Source organism: Chamaea fasciata, unplaced genomic scaffold, assembly GCF_029207755.1.
Source record: "Chamaea fasciata isolate MVZ Bird 193981 ecotype frontalis unplaced genomic scaffold, bChaFas1.0.hap1 SCAF_2, whole genome shotgun sequence".
Lineage (NCBI taxonomy): Eukaryota > Metazoa > Chordata > Aves > Passeriformes > Sylviidae > Chamaea > Chamaea fasciata.
Window position 1 is genome coordinate 102,128,207 of NW_027094087.1, and position 18,856 is coordinate 102,147,062.

At 37.4% G+C, this 18,856-nt stretch overlaps 1 protein-coding gene across 5 annotated transcripts in view; it reads left to right on the forward strand.

Moving 5' to 3' along the window:
- The window catches only part of CNKSR2 (connector enhancer of kinase suppressor of Ras 2), a 205,389-nt gene that overhangs the window by 106,396 nt on the left and 80,137 nt on the right, over positions 1-18,856 (forward strand). For 3 of the 5 annotated variants that reach the window (XM_066176932.1, XM_066176935.1, XM_066176936.1), the window contains exons 9-11: positions 4,283-4,429; positions 14,052-14,185; positions 17,945-18,156. In XM_066176932.1, coding sequence (XP_066033029.1) covers positions 4,283-4,429; positions 14,052-14,185; positions 17,945-18,156 — 493 coding nt within the window. The remainder of the gene's footprint in view (positions 1-4,282; positions 4,430-14,051; positions 14,186-17,944; positions 18,157-18,856) is intronic. The other 2 variants (XM_066176933.1, XM_066176934.1) reach the window with 1 other exon arrangement.

The following is an 18,856-nucleotide window of genomic DNA, read 5'->3' on the forward strand; positions in this document are numbered from 1 at the left end:
TTCACTGTGTACTGGGTTTGCACACTACTTTTAAGTGATGTAGCTGTTCTCTGGCTATACAAATCCTAGATTTTTTCAGACTGTAGGTTATTTTATAGCATCCTGAAAATAGTTGGTATAGGGCCATCCAATTGTATTTGAGCTGCCTGCATGTTAATACTTTATAGATCTCGTTTCTAGGTCATAACATACAGCAGTACTCATGAATGAGCACAGGAGTATGAGAATACTGCCATGAGTGCCGCTGTGTGAAAAAAAGATTGGTCATGCTTACTTTCAGAAAAAGCAAGATTGTTCCAATCTTCTAAGCTTGCTATAAGGGGGGGAAATAGATTTATCTGGGGAAAAAAGTAACTATATAAGGGCAACATTTCATTATTTAAAAGTTAAATTCTTGACAACTTCGAATAGAAATTCAAAATAAAAGTTTAGTTTCAGGCTGTTGTAATATTGTCATCCAGATGCGCTTGCTGAAAGCCAAAGAAACATAAAGGTCTTTCACAGTATATCTCAACTTGCTTGGAAGCGTGTTCTTTTCTCAAGTGGTGGTTGGGCACCTCTAACAGCCCCTTTGCTAAAGTTTCCTGTGTGTCAGGGCTGTGCAGGGCTCCCCTGTACCAATCTCGCCCTGCTGAAGCAATCTGGGTGTCCCTGAGTGACTCTGGAGCACCCTAGTGAGGCTTCCCAGCCTGGCCACACTCTCTGGGCATGTAGTGGTGGAATGAATGACAAGTGTGGAGGTGGCCTGTGCTGGTGCTGTAGGCTCCCTGTGTGCAGGTCTGTGTCTGCTCGGTGTTCCCTCCCCTCTGGGAGCATGGTGCCTCCACCTGTGCCGCCCCAGCAGCAATGTTGGTCTGGCCTTGGGCCACCGGTTCTTAGGTGTGGGTTACCCCTGCTGGCAGACTCCTCCAGCAGACGTGCTGCAATGTTGGCAAAACCAGCTCATCGTGACCCCTCAGGGCTCCAGTGCCTGCCCTGGTCCCTCCCTGCCTTGGCCATGGGCAGGACAGGCAGCCAGCAGGGATTCAGGCAGCAAAAGCCAGTGCTGGGCTTAGGCTGCCATCAAAGACGCCTGTCCTGACTGCTGCTTCTAGGTGGCACTAGTTTAACAACGTAAAATTATTTTAAAGCAAGCAACAGTAACTTCCTTGGCCCTAAAAAATGGCCACCTGGACAGCATAGTACGCTGTTTCCAAAATTATTTACTCAGGTTGTTTTGCCATAAGTAAAGTTGTCTGCGAATACAGTCCTCTTACATATATATTGAATTTTCAAACCGGTGTCAAAACTTCCTTGTTACTGTCCTTTCTTGCTATACATGGGCAGGAAAAAATATATAATTGGAACGTTTGAAAATTCTGCCCAAGAATCTTGATGATTGCAAGTTACTAATTTTTAACTGTGGTACCGAGAAAGGAGATGTTAGAGAGAATAAAACCAAATTGCACTTAAAGGGTAGGTTACATGTCACTGAAGTGGATTTCTGAAAAAGAGTTTTCAGTTCAGATAGTCCCTGCTTTTTCTTCTTTCCAGTCTGACCACCTCAAATAAAATTGTTTTGTCTATGTCAAAATGAATTTTGAGAGGATCTGAACTATGGTGGAACTGAAAAACAGGCCTTCTATGTGGACATTGATTTCCTTCAATTGCTTGTTGACTGCCTCTTATGTGACTTGTTCTTCTTAGGCCAGTTTAGTACTTTCTGTTCAGATTATGAGAAGCCATCAAGGCCTGTCTGAACAGCCAAAAAACTTTTGTCAGGGAACTAGATAAAAGCAGAGGATGAACTTGGTTTGAAATTTATAGTAAACTCAGAATTTCACTATGAAAAATTACCTTAAATTGTTTTTATTCATGAGCTTCTAAATTACATACATCAAATTTTAGTGCTTTGAAGTGATTTTTTTCTTTAATCCCCCTAATTCTTATAAAGAGAATAGATAATCTCCCATTTATTGCAATGTAAGGCATATTTCAAATACACGAGGCAATTTATCTCTGCAAAGTATGAAAGTGCATTTAAAATAATTTTTTAAATGCAAGCATAACCAAAGAGCCCCAATTTTATTTATATTCCTCTGGCTATTTCAGTGCGAAACAGATGGCTTTAAAGTACAGTTTTCACATGCAGTGTCCTACTAACTTAAATGGGAAGAATTTTACATCCTGACTCCATAACTGAGGTCAAATCATGTTCTCCTCCAGGCTCCCCGTGCTGCTTTGTTCAGCAAAAGGATTCTGCTCCACAAATCCCTTTTCAGTTGTTGCACTGGGGACTTGGAGTGTGCAGTGCCCTAGGTACAGAGATAGCTTACTGTAGGCCAATAATTCCTAGGAACTGTAGGCCAATAATTCCTTCTTTTGGATACTAAATGAAACCCTGCATGTGCCTACAGTGACAATATGTAACTGTGGGGAATATATTCCTTCTAAGCTGTGGTGGAAGTCTCTAAAAGTAAGAAAACAGTATTGTAAATACCAAGGTATTTTTTTATGAAATAGTAATGTCCTTACACACAAAGCTTGGTCTTGAAGATATTTTGTTTAAATGCTGTTGAAACACAATGGAAACTTCAGTGGGATGTGGAAATTGAGCTGGGGTTGGTTAATTTAATGTTTCATTTTATTTGAGGTATAATAGCCAAATGCCTAGTACATGGGACTGAAAATAAGGATTTCAGCATGTTTGGAAGTCTTCTGTGAAAGCTGAAAAATACTCTATAAAGATATATGTTATCAATCCCCTTTTCCTTTGCATACAATAATCTTACTGTAGAAGTGCATCCTGGATGTAATGGGCTTTGCTGTGGTGGAAACGGGACAGGTAGGTTCACAGGAGCTGAAGAATGGGATTTGAGCAATGTCTGTGATTCAAGGTTGTTGGTAAAATTAGTTTCGGCTCAAGTAGGGTGCTTGTTCGGGAGAAGCAGTTCTTAAGTGATACTAACCAAAGTGAGGCTTGGTGTAATAGGGAATAAGATACAAAATAAGTAGCAATAACCTATATGTGATTATCTTGCTTAAACATAGGTAGCATATGTACGTGCCATGTTGCTCTATACCAATGATAAGGAACATCTGTACTCTTTGTTCACACTGCTGATTTGATTTTCTGAATGTATTAACATGATATAAAGTAAAGAAATTCTAGATTTTTGTTTTTCCTCTTCTCAGCTGGGTAATTTTCTTCTTGTCAGTGTTCTTGTACAAATTGTGAAAAAAGGAAAATATTCATAATTGGGATCATTTACAAATTAGGAAATTTTACATGTTTGTTTAGTGGGGCGCAGGTGGGGGACAGAGCAAAAAGAGGTGGAAAAGCTGTCAAATTTACAGAAATAATCAGTTTCTGAGTCTACAGATTTTGAAGGGATGAATGATTCTAGGTATTGCCAGTCTAGGTGCCAAACTTGAAAAGCATACTTTTACTATTCTAAAGCATTTCACAATAGGTACCTTGCAATCAGGCCTTATTCCAATTAAAAACCATTGTCACGACTTAAAATGTTTTAGTATTTGAAGTACTTTTTTCCAAAAATGCAAAATAAATTCTTCAGAAAGTTCTGTCTTGCATTTATAAATAAAAGCTTGTTGCTTTCCATTTTAATCAAGGTTTGAATTTTAGAATATTTCAAAATGCTGTGATTAAATTAGGAAAATTTTATTTTGGGCTAATACATAGTGACTGGACTTCATTTCTGTCATTGATTTACTGTATTTGATTCTGAAATCACCATGAAAGAAGCACTATTTTCAAAAAGGCCTTGTGATTCTGACTTCATTTTTATAGCAGTGTGAAGAGTGGGTTTTCCTGAACTGGTCTGTGTGTGCATAAGCTGCTAGGAGTAGTAGTGTATGACCACATGTGGTTGGTGAACTTTGAATAGTAACTGCAAAGTTACCGTAAACAACAAAATGCTCAGTTTTGAAATGAAGTGTCAATGAAAAAGCCAGGGCTTTTTAATTTTCTAGCCTCTAAAGTCTATGTACCACAGATAAGTTTGAAAACACCTTGAGATTTAATTGTGCATTTGCAGTGAAGTAACAGTAGTTTATTAATTCTAAAACCTGAAATGATGCATATACATCTTAATGCATTATAATAATTATTTTACTTAATGTGATTTTTATGCAGTAATTAAGTTTTGACGTTTCTAGAGTTAATCTCCTTTATGGTATATATACACTCCTTTTTGTTATTTACTAATCTTATTTAAAAAGGGAACATTACATATTGAATAATGTACCTCAATTTTGTTGTAATGATTTTACTGGTTACCAGGTGGGGTGGCAGTTGAAAAATTTGGTGAATGCACTACGAGAGGATCCGAGTGGTGTTATCTTAACTTTGAAAAAGCGACCTCAGAGCATGCTTACCTCAGCACCAGCTTTACTGAAAAATATGAGATGGAAGCCCCTTGCTCTGCAGGTAATGAAGCTTAATCATAAGTCATACACCATCATTTTAACTATAGATTATCTCAGTGATGCTTTATTGTGCTTCATCCTCAGCAGCATATAGATTTACTCTTGTATACTTTGAAAAATTGTTTCTGAAATTATTTCTCTGCGATTTGTTCTCATAGGCTTAATTGAAATTAAACCTGTTAGAACTTTTCAAAGTTAAGAAGTAATCATCGCAGTGTTCTACAATGCAGAAAAGTAGACTCAGATAATTTTTTCTAGCTAAGAAAAGACTAACATACTTCACAAACTAATAAATTTTAGTTTGATTTCTTGTGAAGATCTCAGTACAGTATAACCTCAAAAAAGAGGGGAGAAAAATGTTTGCGTTCTCAGTTTGATCACTCATGAAGTTATAGGAAAATTTATAAGGTGACTGTATTCAATAAACCACTTGACCATCAAAATTTCCTTATCTAAATAAAGCTGTATTTGTGTTCAAAGTTGTCCTTGAGATTGAAGGCTTGCACATAAAGAGGCATAGAACAGGATATCTGGCTGGGCAGTTAATTTTATAAAGCCTGCAATGTGCTGAAAGCCGTGGAATGGTTTCATTAAAGCTTTCATGTTTAACTCTAGGATAAAATGTCACTGTGATGGATTACTCAAGGAAATAAAAGTTATGTTCAGACTATGAAGGCATGAACTAACTGATGGAACCAACAAATAACCCATTTTTCCATTCAGTTCAGACAGAATGCTGTTTAGAAATTTTTTTTGTTTGCACAAAGAGTGCATTCTTTGGGACATTTTTATTACCACACTAAAAATTCTAATTAAAAATCAAGTACATATAAAAGAGAAAAGACTTCTGCAAAGTTTGGGCAAAAGGAAAATGGGATATAGCAATGCCACTGCCATTATCTGTGGTCTTATGCCATTTGAAATGTTAGGAGATACATAAAAAAACTAATGCCATGAAGAACTTCTTTCATATGTGTGTGTGTGTATAAGTATGTATTATAATGAAATGCATCATGGTCTTTGAAACTAAGCTTTTAAATGATTGAGATATTTTGGCCTTTCAGATATAAAGAGTTGAATATACATGTGACAAAAACTTTCAACCAGAAATTAGTATCTGAAGATAAAATTGCAAATCTGGGTGCATGAAATGAGTGTATGAATGTCTATACTTGAAGGCTGCACTTTTTCCATAGCTTTAGTGAGAACATAAATACAAATGTAAAATACACATTATTGCTTTAAAATGGGGTCAAATGCTTTCAGTCTAAATCCTGAGTTTGAGTGAGTTTGGTATTTCTTCAGGTGAAATGGGCTATGCTCCTAAATGCTCCATTTTGCTTCAATTTATCATTTATTACCAGCATAATTATGCTGCAGACCCCACATCAAAAGTTTCTGACAGGTACATTGGTCTTACTCAACTGATCTAACTTTCGATCTGCTGTGTAAATATCTACATGTCATTCAGGTATCTCATTTAAACTCCCTTTGGCCAGCAGACATACATTAGTAATTAGTGATTCATTCACCTTGGCCTGTTTTCAACTGCTCTACCTTAGGGCATGGTGAATTTGCCCCTGCACTTGCCTCTCTCTGCATTTGATGATAAAGGGAATCTGGACAGCTATCTTGAATGTAGATTATCTGTACTGGATCACACTGACCCTAGATAGTGATTTTTTTGTAATCTTACAGATTTGGGGAATGGGGGGCAATGGGAGCATTTGGGGGTGGGAGGGTTGGTTCTTGCTGTTAGCATGAAAAATCTAAATATTTTCAAGGCTAATATGGCAAAAATAGAGATACTGTTAAGCATTGCAGATATAATTCTGGTATCATGATGACATTATTCTGATTTTATCAAACATGACACCAGGAAAAGGCCAGAACCTCATTCGGTGCTTATGTGTGCAGTGGGCATATGTGTGTCTGTTGTAATTTATAATTTTAGTGTGAGAAACAACAGTTTTCTGAAGTAGGCGGAGTGTGGACAAAGCTCCAGGGTGAAGTGCAAACTTCGGAAGATGCATAATGTGGAAATTTCTGTTGTTGATTTATGCAGATCAGAGTTGAACAGATGTTAAAGTCAGCTGATGTTAAAGTTTAAATGTAGCCTAAGTGTGAAATTAGTACTGTATATTTTATCAATAACAAGTATCAAAAGAAGTTTGAGTGCAGCGCAATTTTATAGCTGTAAAAATATGAACAAATTATGTCTATTTAAGTTACTGTCTGAAAAAAAATCTTCAGGAAAACTGTAACAATTGCAATTTGACACTTTGGCTGGTCTGAAATTTCTTATGTTCCTGAGTGACATAAAGGGGCTATTCTTTAATAAAGCTTGGGATGAAATGGGGGAGGAGAGGGAGGAAAATTATAGCAAATACCAAAAATGCATAAAGGAATGCAGTACTTAACATCAACTTTGCAAGCAGAGTAGGTTATGGTCACTTATTTTCCCATATCAGGATGTCTTGAAATATTTGAGAACGTTACGAATGTGCTGTCATCCCAGAGTTAAGTTAATTAAACGATGTGTATTATTCAGCAAACACAAGATATAAGGAAATTGTGACTCAGCAATAATTCTGGTAAAGTGCAAAATATTCAAAAGATTATAGAGTGAGATATGGGGATGAAATTCTGACAAAATGGAAAATAGGATCAGCAGAAAGACTGCTGAGGTCTTTTTGTTTCTGCAAACAGTGAACACAGGAAAATGCAGTGTCACAACCTAATCATATTGTGATGAGTGAGGTGGGAAGGTGGAGGTTGCCCCTAATGTAAGGAGGATGACGCAAAATCAGACCTGAGTTTTTGTATGCATCCCACCAATCAGTATCTTCAACAGCTGATGCAATAGGTGTAGAAGGTAAATATTTCAGTGTATTAAATTAGGAGGCTCATTTATATTAAAATTTACATTGTGTTGTCTAAATTGAGAACCTTCGAAACTCAATTTTAGCTAAAGTGAATAAAGTGGAGGCATTATTGGTAAATTACATTCAGTTTGTTCAGTCCATAATTGTTTTTAAGAATGTGGAGTTTGCTATTTGCAGATGCATGACAAACTAGACTTAATGGAGAGATCATAAATATGCCTGTGAGCTGAGAACGTGCTCCATGAGTGTCCCAGCTCAGGCAGTGCAGTGTGCAGGTACCACCAGTGTATGCAGCTGGTTTGTGTGTGGGTGACAGGGTGTCCTAGGAGTTAAATTATAAACTGATAGTGAAGTGTTTCAGAGCTTTCAGCCCACTGTTGGTGAACTAGATTAGCCATATGCTAGCCAACATTTACAGTCTCCAAGTGTGGAAAATGGTTTTAGATCATTCAGATATTAACTGTTTTTTAACTGGCATAAATGCTGCTTAGAATTTTCAGCTGTTTCCTTTGAACAGCTCTGCCTTCGCATTGCAGTCTTGCCATGAATTAGGAATTAAATGCCAGCTATGTAATTATTGATTAATTCTTTGTGAGGGTTTTTTTTTTCCTTTTTAGCAGGAAACACTTGCATTTATTCTTTTCATAAATATTCTTATCCTAAATAAATATGAAAGGTTAGGGGAGAGAAAGAAAGAAGAAGAAGAATTATGCATGTGGTGTAAGAGTCCTGAAACTGAAATTGAATGGCTTGATGTACAGTAGAATACAATGAGCCTTTGGCTATACTGTGCACTATTGCATAATGAGTTTGTATTTACAAGTGCATTAATTCCAGTTCTAAGGTCAATCAGTACAGAAATAAAAAAACTCCTCTTTTTTTCCTCTTGTGTCCTGATTAAAGAAAGTGCTGTTTGGTTGGTTGGGTTTTTTGGGTTTTTTTGTGTTTTCAGTATGTTGATTGTCTGTTTTAATATCCATCAGTATCCAGCCTCTTACTGATAATCAAGGTTCTCCCATGATGCATTTTAGAATCATGTCCAAATTTGTGAAGTCAAGGGATTTTTCAGCCTGTGTTTTTCATTATTGCTTTTGCAACAGTTGAATTAGGCAGCTGTGGCCTTGGGGAATTTTTAACAGTGGTTGCCTTTTGAAAAACTGAAAGTATTTATTAATATGATATTGTACCATAAATATTAAAATGTTATGACTGCAAGACAAACCTTACTAAATTTGCCTTTCAGTTGCTTTTTTGATAGTCTGATCCATTGTGTGAGAACCCAGAATGATATTGGAGTTTCCAATATTTGTATTTCTGACTGCTACTGAATATGGTGAACAAACCAATTAACTTTAACTTTTAATTTTATTTTTTTTTCCTTGTTTTACATAGAGGTGCTTTATCTTTGAACTCTCCAAATTTGTGTCTGGTTCAAAAACTAACCAAAATAAATTTCCTCTACTCTAGATTGTCTGTTTTATTTCTCCTTTCCACTTTGTGTTATTTTGTGGAGGTTTCAAAGGAAGGCCCCTTCAGGTGCTGTTTGAATAAGGGTGGAAAATTCAATAGAGAAGACTCTCAGAGCATGTGAAATTTTGTGTAAGTCGCTGTCAGCACACTAGAAAGAACCTAGCTGCGAAGTCCTTGTTTGCCTTCTGGAAAATGCTTTCTTAATTACTCAAAAGAAAATGGACTTTATTACAGTTTGGAAGACTCTTCATCCAGTTTTTTTTCAATACAGAAAAGGAGTGCTAGAGCAACATGTGCCATGCTTCAGTTAACTTGGAATGCACCTGCTGGTGTCAATGAGAAGGCTCTTTCTCGTGTCAGTGGGGCAGGGGCAGGTCCAGCTGCCAGCCACATCTGGTGTCTTGACTTGGAAAAAAACCCTTCTGACCCCTCCTTCATCAAACCTTTTTAAATGTCACCTTTTGTATATCTTTATAGTTTGCTGTACTGTTTTGTATTTGATTAAATTGTACTGTTTTAAAAGCACCAGCAGCTCAGTATCTGTAGTTTTTTTAACAGAGTTTGTTTTGGATTAGATGTGCATCATATTTCCACTGTTACATATTCAGCTTTTCGTTTTCCTGAGAAGCAATGGCAACAATGACAAGTCCTTTGTTTGAAAGAAAATGCTACTTTTTATTATTTTTATTCAGTATATTTTTTTACTTGATTATATTGCCTTCTTAATTCATCTAGACACTGTGCTATATACTGTTTTCATCTCTTATTACTAGAACTAATGATCTTACGCTTTTTGATTATTAAATTTGAATAAAATACTAACTTGTTTGCTTTTAAATTACTTAGCTGTCTTTTAACTGGTTGGGAACTGGGCATTCTTTATAGCACTGTTAAAATGAACTCTGAATTACAGTATCTCATTGTTTCATGTCATGATTGTTCTTACAAAAAGTTTATTTTATTGAAAACATTTTGTTCAATGTTGTTGTAACTTTAATCCAATATGAAAAATATATTGGCAGTAAAATCTGCTTATTGATGCAAATCCTGTATAAAGATAATGTAATTTAAGATTTTTTTAGTTTTGCCTATATTTTGAAAAACTGAATGTCTTTTTCTGGAGCAATGTTTCTCAAACTTATATTGCAGCTTCCAAGGGAGTTAATGAGGGGTTCAAAGAGTTCTGAAAAACATTTAAAAGAATTTTAGAGAATATATATTAAATATTGATTACATTCATTGTTTAGATAGAAGAATCAAAAAGAATCTGCTGACTGTCTGGGACACCTTCTCAGTTTCTTCAGGACTGGGAGTGCAAAAGGCAGTGATGGGTCCTTTTAGGAAGAGGGAGGTGGGGACCACAGGGCAGAGCCAACCAGGGCCAGAACAGTTACTGCAGAGAGGGGACTTGTGTGCTGTCAGTCAGTACTTACAGGGATTTCCCTGTTCCTGGTGTTAGAGAAACCAAGCTGCTGTGAGTGATGATGGTTCCCTGTTCTGCAGCCAAGCAACAGTTTAGGGAAGGCTCTGTAAAGACTAATGAACCTGAGGGAGGGTGGTGCATTCAAAATGTTTGAGAAATAGTACTCCAAAATATATTGAATTACAGATTTTGTGTCTGTCAGTGTGGATTAAGATTGATGCAGGGTCATTTGTGGGACAATTTTTTAGGTTGTTCCAATTTTAATATGTAACTTCCAAACTTTCTCTGTCAGGTTTTTCCCATGGGCCAAGTATTCAACTCTTTAGACCTGAAAATATTTTAGTTTTATTGCTGTTTCAGCAATCTTACTTGCCCTGGCCAGCCTGCTTTTCAAAAGGAACTGCAGCAAGAGAATCTCTACTTGGGGGAGAATTAAATCAGTGATACCACTGATCTCCAAGGCATCCAGTTGACTGGAGTTGGATGTGGTTTTGTGTCCAGTGTGCCTGCATGTGGCCCGCAGGATGGCTGCCATTGAAATAGGGACCTACATGAGCTGGTTACTAGTGCATGACCAGATTGACTTGAACAGTTGAGGTGTCTGAATTTCAATGCAAAATGCTGTGTAGATGTACCATACCTCCAGGCCGTGTTCTGAAGGCTTTCTTTTCAACCAGAGGGGTCTGAAGACTTTTGCGTTCTGTATATAAAAATGAAAGCTGAACTTGTACAGTACAAGGTGGTAGTTACAGCAAGGGTCTCAGTTTGTTGAGCTGCTACCAGGAGAGACCATTTAAATGTTTTTACTGTGTAAAAATTCTTAGTAAGTTACTGCGTTACTGGTGTAGTCGTGATAAATACTGGTTTGTTTGGGTTTTTTTTTTTTAAGGGGTGACCTATTTTTAAATTAGGATTTCCCTTTTTTCTGGCTGGACGACTTCTCTGTTTCTGTGGAAATAAACAGAGAGTTGAGTTTGGCAATGCAAAAGAAATATGGAAAATATATCAGACATCCTGGTATGTTTTGGGGCAATCCTACAGGATTGTACCTCCACCTGGATTGGACTGGATTATGATTTCTGTTCCCTTGGGAGCTCCAGGTGCCCTGGGAAGGTGAATTCACTTTGCCCACAGTCGTTCAGAGTGGCCACAGTTCCACTGTCTTCACCTCTGGAAGTGTCTGACAGGGAACCAGTTGCCTTCAGTAAATTGGACAGCTTGTGGCTTTCTGTGTTAGACTGAATACTGTTTCCTCCTATTTGTACTCACTGTTTTAATCACCTTTCTGTGCTAAAAGATAAACCAAAATACACATTTGTCAAAGATGCATAAACCCAAACTGATTTCCAGGATCAACCAGCAAATTGCCTGGAGGACAAACTGACTTGTATGTCAGGGCTGTGTTATACCAACAGATTTTTCAGTCTTCAGAAATTAGGGCAATATCATTAGAATCTGAATATTTGCAGCCAGGTATTCTAGGCTGTAGCACAAGGGAAATTCTTTCCCTGTGTCCTCTAGCACTCCAGCAGCTTGTCAGGATCATCAGAGACACATCAAACTCTTGTAAGTCCAGAACACTCTTATGCTCGAGCATGATTTTCCCTATCTAACATAAACCATAAGCTTATATTGGCTGCCAGCATTCCAGTCTCTAAGTTCCCCTTTGCTCTTACCTCCTTTTTTCATGCAGGTAAAGACTTGTCTTCTTCCTATAAATGGGGAAGAGCAAACCCATCTATATAGTTTGTCTTCCTCTCAGTGCTTCTGCTGGTATGAGCCATGAGCAAACAGCTTGGGCTTAACAAGCATAAACAGGATCTAGGTCACAAAATCCTCTTGGCTTACAATGAAAATTAATTCAACAGGCTACTCAGCAAGCCACAAAGTCTTCTTGTTATAGAAGTGCAAGGTATCAGAAAGGTGACAAGCACTGTTGTATTAGTGAGTGGTTTAAAAATACTAGAAAAAAAATACTATGGCTACAGTGTCACAGATGAAAATTTAAAGGATAGGATTTTTGTTTCCCTGAAAGGGAGGGGGGATGTTTAGGGTGTTTTTTTATTGTTTGGGGTTGTTTTGGGAGTTTTTTTACCTGTTTTTTCCACCAATTTTATTCTTATTTTTGCAGACTTGTCCTGTTTTTGGTGGTTGTAAAGTCTTTTACCTGTCTGGGTTTTTTGTGTGTGTCTTTCTCCCTTTCTCCCTTTCTTCCTGTAAATACTGGCATTCTTTCTTTGGCTTGTCTCTAGAATACTCACATTAACTCTAATGAGCAATGAGAGAGTTAAACAGTATAACTGTTTATAGGAGACAGAATTTGAACATTCAAAACCAGAAAACTTGTGTCAGTTTATAGCTGTTGCTCTAAAGGTGGACTTGCAAAGTTTTAACGAGCAAATTTTAAGCATACATTTTATTATTATAGAGCTACATAGCACCTGACACAGCTCCGTTCCTAAAATGAGGCAGTAACTGGCTAAAGGATGAGGTTTCTTAAGTGATATTCATTGTTTCTATATACAGATTGTAAAAAAGTAACACAGTGGTGGGGCCTTGCCTTGATAGGCATAGATTCGTATCGCTTATCAGGAGCTGACAAAAGGCCGACATTCTGGCGATGTTCCTGCTTTAAACTTTCTGGGTTTTCTGCTGCAGTGTCAAGATTAATATCTAGAAAATGAGAAATGATTATTCTGCATAGGACTACTACCCTTTTGGTCTGTCATAAAGTGCCGGTAATAGTGCTCGGAGAAAGATCTTTCTTATGCACCCATTCAGTCCACATTTAGAGCTTCTCTGCCATCAATACAATGTGAAATGTTTGTGTCTTCAAGTAGTTACTAAGGTCAGAAATTGTAGGTGTAGTGAACTCTCTTCAATCCTAGCACTTCTTTCTTCAAGGAGTAAAATTCCAAAAAGATGGAGGAGAAAAAATCTCTTGCAAAGCAAAACTCAGTGTATTTTAATATTTGATTCTTTTTAGAGTGTATGAAGATAACTCTTGTACTTGCTGTTCTACTCTTTCTTTTTCTTTTGCCTGAATTTAGCTATCACACAAACCAAGCCACACAAGGCTTTTGTTTTTAGACAGGCATGTTATTAAGTAGACTAAAACAATCAAAATTTTCTTCCCATTTGATCTTTCTGCATCTGCATAGAGACTTAGAAAATCTTGTGAAAAAATTCTATCTGGACTGGAATGATAGCTAGAATGCATGATTATTTTGCAAGGATGGTACAGTTTATTTACTTGTGAATAAATGTTGTTTTGTGAGGAGTGTGCCCAGGGGAATGAAGAATAATAATAATCTCCAGTTGATTCTGTCATAGCGTGTGTGTGCTCTGAGGATGCGGTACCTGATTTAACAGCATCTGCAGGCATAAACTGAAGCTTTTACAGTTAATTCTTAAGCTGTAGAGCAGATGGGAGGACTTGACATTCAATTTAATGCCTACTTATGCACCTTTTGCTGTAAACAGTGGCCTTTTTTTACAATGTTAGTTTAATTAAGGAATTAACTGGATTTTGTATATTATTTACTAATTTAGATTTCACCAGTTGCTCAAATGATTGATAATTTTATGGGCATTGGCAATAAACTTGCTGTGCTAAAGGGAAAAAGGTATAATCAGAGGAGTCAATTTTATAAGCACAATAAATGTCCATTTGTAGATTTGTCTTCTTAGCATGAGTGGTTTTTTGGTCAGTTTAAAAGCACACAAAATGGTAGGGCTGCTATTTCTTTAGCTTTCTGAACTATATTCTGGTTTTGGCTTTTACAAATAAAAATGTATAATATGTAAGGATAATTCTGATTATTTCTCTCTCTCTTTTGAACCAGCCTCTTATTCCTAGAAGCCCTACAAGCAGTGTTGCTACTCCATCCAGCACTATCAGTACACCTACAAAAAGAGACAGCTCTGCCCTTCAGGATCTCTACATACCTCCTCCTCCAACAGAACCTTATGTTCCAAGGTAAAAAAGATCATTTCATAGTACAATGTGGTAAAAAAAATTGTTTGTGAAGTAACTGACCATTCTGTTCATACCTTTATTAGTCTGCCTTGCAGATAATCCTGTAATAATACTGTATTTTGCAGGTAAACTAGTTATTGAGGGTAGATGTGTTGAATCAAACACACAATGTTTTGAATCAGTATCTTGTCTGCAAATTGGCCAGTAGCCTTTAGAAAAGAAGGTTCAATACATTGTTTTCTCAAATATGGGGTAATCAGTTGACTGCAACAGTCTCATCCTCACTCAGAAGAGGAAAAGTTGCCTGAAACCCTGAATCTGTAACTAGGAAAGGAGCTCATATTTGACCCCAATAATCATGATGCAGCAAGGAGGTCTGAGTTAAATGCAAGAAACTTTTCAACTTCAACAACATCACTCTTTAGTTCTGCCATAGCATTTACTTTTTCAGATATATTTGATTAGATAGCATTAGATTAAATTTCAGGTTTGTGTCTTAGTGTGGCCACTCTGCTGGACTGTGCAGTGACCATGCTGTTCCCTGTCAATACAGCTGCTACCCTGACCTTCCACCTGGAACAGGCATTTTCATCACTCCCAGGTCTCTGGACCTGCTGAGCCAGAAGGGCAGCACACCCTCCTTGCTGATCCATTAGCCTACCTTTACACAACCACAAATGATTCTGTATAATTCCATAATGTACACTACATTCTTGAAACTCTGAGAGAATTATGGTCTACAAATAGTGGCTACCCAGAGGTCTAGGATTGTATTTAAGAGGAATCAGAATTCCAAAAGCTTCCATAATCTTAGACACAGGTTATCATATGTTCAGTTAATATATTTTTAAATTACTTCTTGCTTTTCTTTTAGTTACCTTTCTTGGAAAGGTTATAGGGGCAGCATGTTCTTTCTTGTACCTGAGTTTCTTGTAGCAGAGCTTTTCTTACACTTTCTTATCAGCAACTCCTCTAGCCAGTTAAGATGTATGACCTGATACTGATGGGACTTTCTAGGGGCTTGTCCAAGAGTGAAGTATATGGCAAGTTAAATTGCCTACTGGGGAGGAGAAGATGAGATGATAAATTCTTATTCTTCAGAGATATGAAAAACCTTCCAGGGCAGAAGTGTGATTTTCACTTCATGAGGATGTCAGAAGACTTTTGTGAAGCCTTAAGCTGTGTCCCGTGTTGCTTCCTTATCCTTGCCTCATACGTACCTGGCTCGGTTTTGGTTTCTCAGAGAAAAAAATAATTATTTCAAATATGACGTGTATAGCTCAGTTGAACTTATGCATACTCCAGTGTACTATTACTATTTTTTTTTCTTTTAATTAGACGAGAACATTCTCAGTCATGACACTTGACTTGTGCACAGGAATCGAATATGTATCTTATCTCCCTGATAACAGTTCTTTGTTATGCTCACATAAATATTTTAAGGACAGGGTTTTCAGAAAATTTACAGAAAAGAACCAATTATTTAATTCTAATCCATTAACATAAAAAAAAGACGGGGGGAAGAAAAACCCAACCAAGGCATAGTCTTAGGTGTGTTTCTCTTTGTATGCAGTAATCATATGATAAAGACCTGGTGCTCCTGAAACTCTACTATCTTAAAAGAACTAGCACCTTTGTACTAATTCTGATTATGTGTGTCATCACAAGTTTTTCTTTTATAGGAAGTATATCCTCATTTTTAAAGTATTTTTGGTGAACATTTACTATTCTCCAGTTTTTGACTTCTGCTCTAGAAATTGAGATCTTCCAAATGAATTTTGATTACTTTTAATAATATCTCTTAAATCATGATGATAATGCAGTAGTTTGGACCAATTCAGATTAAATCTTGTAATACATATTAGTACAAACTGTAATCTTGTAGAGAGATTAAGCTTTGTACATTTGAATTTTGTCATCAGCTTAATCCAAATGCACAATTCTTGATTTCATCTGTCACACAGGGTGCAGTGTTTCTGAATAATTTGTTTGGGCATTTCATGAGGTTTTTTGTCCATGATTAACTATATTAAATCTTGCGTGTATTTTGCGTATTATCAAACTGCTCAACGTCTGTTTTTCAGTTTGTTGTTGCCATTCCAAAGGAATAAAGGCAAAGAAACAAGCCTCCTTTTGCTGCTGGAATAGAAAAAAAAGACTTGATATTTTGACATGAGTTGTAAAACCCAAAGCCTTGGGTTTTACTTACCTTGCATGGATGGCATGACAGAAAGGGACCAACACTTTCCATGTGCTGGTTGCTTAGGCGTGCTAGTTATATGCTAAAGCTTGCTCATATTTATCAAGTACTTTTGGGGGTGAGAACTGGAGCCCTCCTTTCTAGAGGGCTGTGACAGAGGGTGTTTGCTTGATGGCTCTGTGCTTAACTCCATGCTTGCAGTAAAGATCCCTCTAGGTCAGGCTTTGCTGCCTTGCTTGGGCCAGCCCTTGATGGTGGCTGCAGCGTCAATTGGCATCTGGCTGGTTTTTGTCAGTCTCCATCATGTTACCTGCTGGGCTCCCCAGCTCTGTCACCACAGAAAGTCTCTCTGTGACTGGAGGAGAGCCCACAACCCTGTTGGGGCTCCACCAGCCCCCCTCACTAACCCAACACCATCCCTGCTCTGGAAAAACAGGTTGCCAAAGTAAGTGTGGTGATCAGTGGCGGTCTGTGATGCTGCACTGTCACACCGAGATAGGATGGCTTTTTCTCCTCCTTCATGGCTGCCTGGGCCCCATGAGGAGGCTTTGCTTGGTCCTCAGATGGAGTCTAAAGGTGCCAGGTGAAGTAGGGGTCAGCATGCTGGGCCAGCTTGAAACTCACATGGAAGTTCACAGGGGCTAAAGCTCTCCAAGAAGAGCATATGGCCCAGCTTGTCTCTTGATTACCTCTTGGATACCTTCTTCTCTCTTGACTACCTGCATTTGCTGCCCAGAAATGTCTGTCTGATCAGGTTGTTTGCAGCCATCTCCAGGTAGTTCTAGCAGCACATTTACTAGATGAGTCCTGGTTCATCTACTGCAGGAAAGGACTCCAAACCCAGTACAGCTTGCTCTCTTGTTTGATGTCTTTGACTGGTTTCCATTTTCAAAGAATGGGGCAGGGCTGCAGAAAAGCAAAAAGATCTTGGGGATTTGACACAAAGTGCAAAATGAGCTCTGGGGTAGCTGGCATAGCAGCTGATAAGCAGGTGCTACACAGTTAATGTGAAACTGTGTTGGATGTACCTATACAACTTCTAGACCTGAAATGATTGTGCAAAACTCTCAGGTGTCTGTATGTCTTCTGTGCCTGGTTCTTCTTGATTCGGGATAAAGTGTAAGGAACCAGGTTGAGTTTGCTGATGCTTGCCATGTAGCCATGTCTTTAAAGTATCAGATGTATTTAAAAATGTAAGTATAAAAATATAAGGCCAACATTATTCCTCTGCCCTAAATTACAAAGTCCTAGGTAGATTCCAGATAAAACAAGAAAAATAGAAAGAGTAGCTGCACATCAATTTTATTCATGTTATTCTTTTCAAGAGAAATCAATGAGGTGGATAAATCAGTAAAGAATTGAGCAAACAGAAGTGTGTGAGGTAACTGGCATATAAATGCATATATATGCATATATGCTGTGTGATCCTGATGTGGGGTGGATTTCATCTGTCTCAGTGTATGAAATATTGACATAGGCCCATGTTTATTGAAATATTTACAGTATAAAAAATCAATCTCTTATCTCAATATATTAAAAACGTCTCTTTTTAACTACAGGGATGAAAAGGGAAATCTCCCCTGTGACGATGTTGGCAGACACATAGTGGGCAAACCGGTTCATACAGGATCTGAATCTCCAAACTCATTTCTGGACCAAGAATATCGGAAACGCTTTAATGTGGTTGAAGAAGATGCAGTTTTGTACTGCTATGAGTATGAGAAAGGAAGAACAAGTGGTCCTGGAAGGAGGGAGAGCACACCGACATATGGTACAGCATTGATCTCATAAAGATAATCACCATTTGTTGATTTTAGGATTTTCATGCATCTGCTTTTGTTTTTAACCATGGAAATATTTCTGGTGGCCATTGATTTTGCTGAGAATTCAATACTACTTTAGTGCAATTTCAGCCTAAGAGCTTATTCTGTTATAGGAAAGAAAAATACTTGTTATGATAGGTAAGTCCAGTTTAAAATTGATGAGTTTTCTGAATATGTGTTTTTGTTATCAGCCTAATTTCCCAGACCATGTTCCAGTATCATTTTATTGAAAAAATATATACCAGGAGCTCATATTTTTTTACTAAAAATACAGAATTGAAATTTTATAAGGTCAAGACTTGAATAAATTTTGGAATTCAACTTCAGAAAAATTTTCCTGGGTATAATAACAATCAAACCCCTTCAGATTTACCAAGAGATGACATGCTGTCTTCATGTTGCACTGCTCTCTAAAACTCTTTCATTTTTCTTTAGTCCCAAAATTGATGTATGACTGATGACAGTGTGCTTTTTCTTGGTTATAGTGTATTAACCTCCTGTAACTTCCTATAGTGCAAGTGGTGGCTTTTTGCATATAGCTGTTCCTCTTAATTTGAGATTGTAGGTTGTTTAAGAAGGAATTTTGCACATAAATGCACACGTGTGTTTGTGCTACATCCACATCTTGGTTTTTGGCTTATTTAGGAT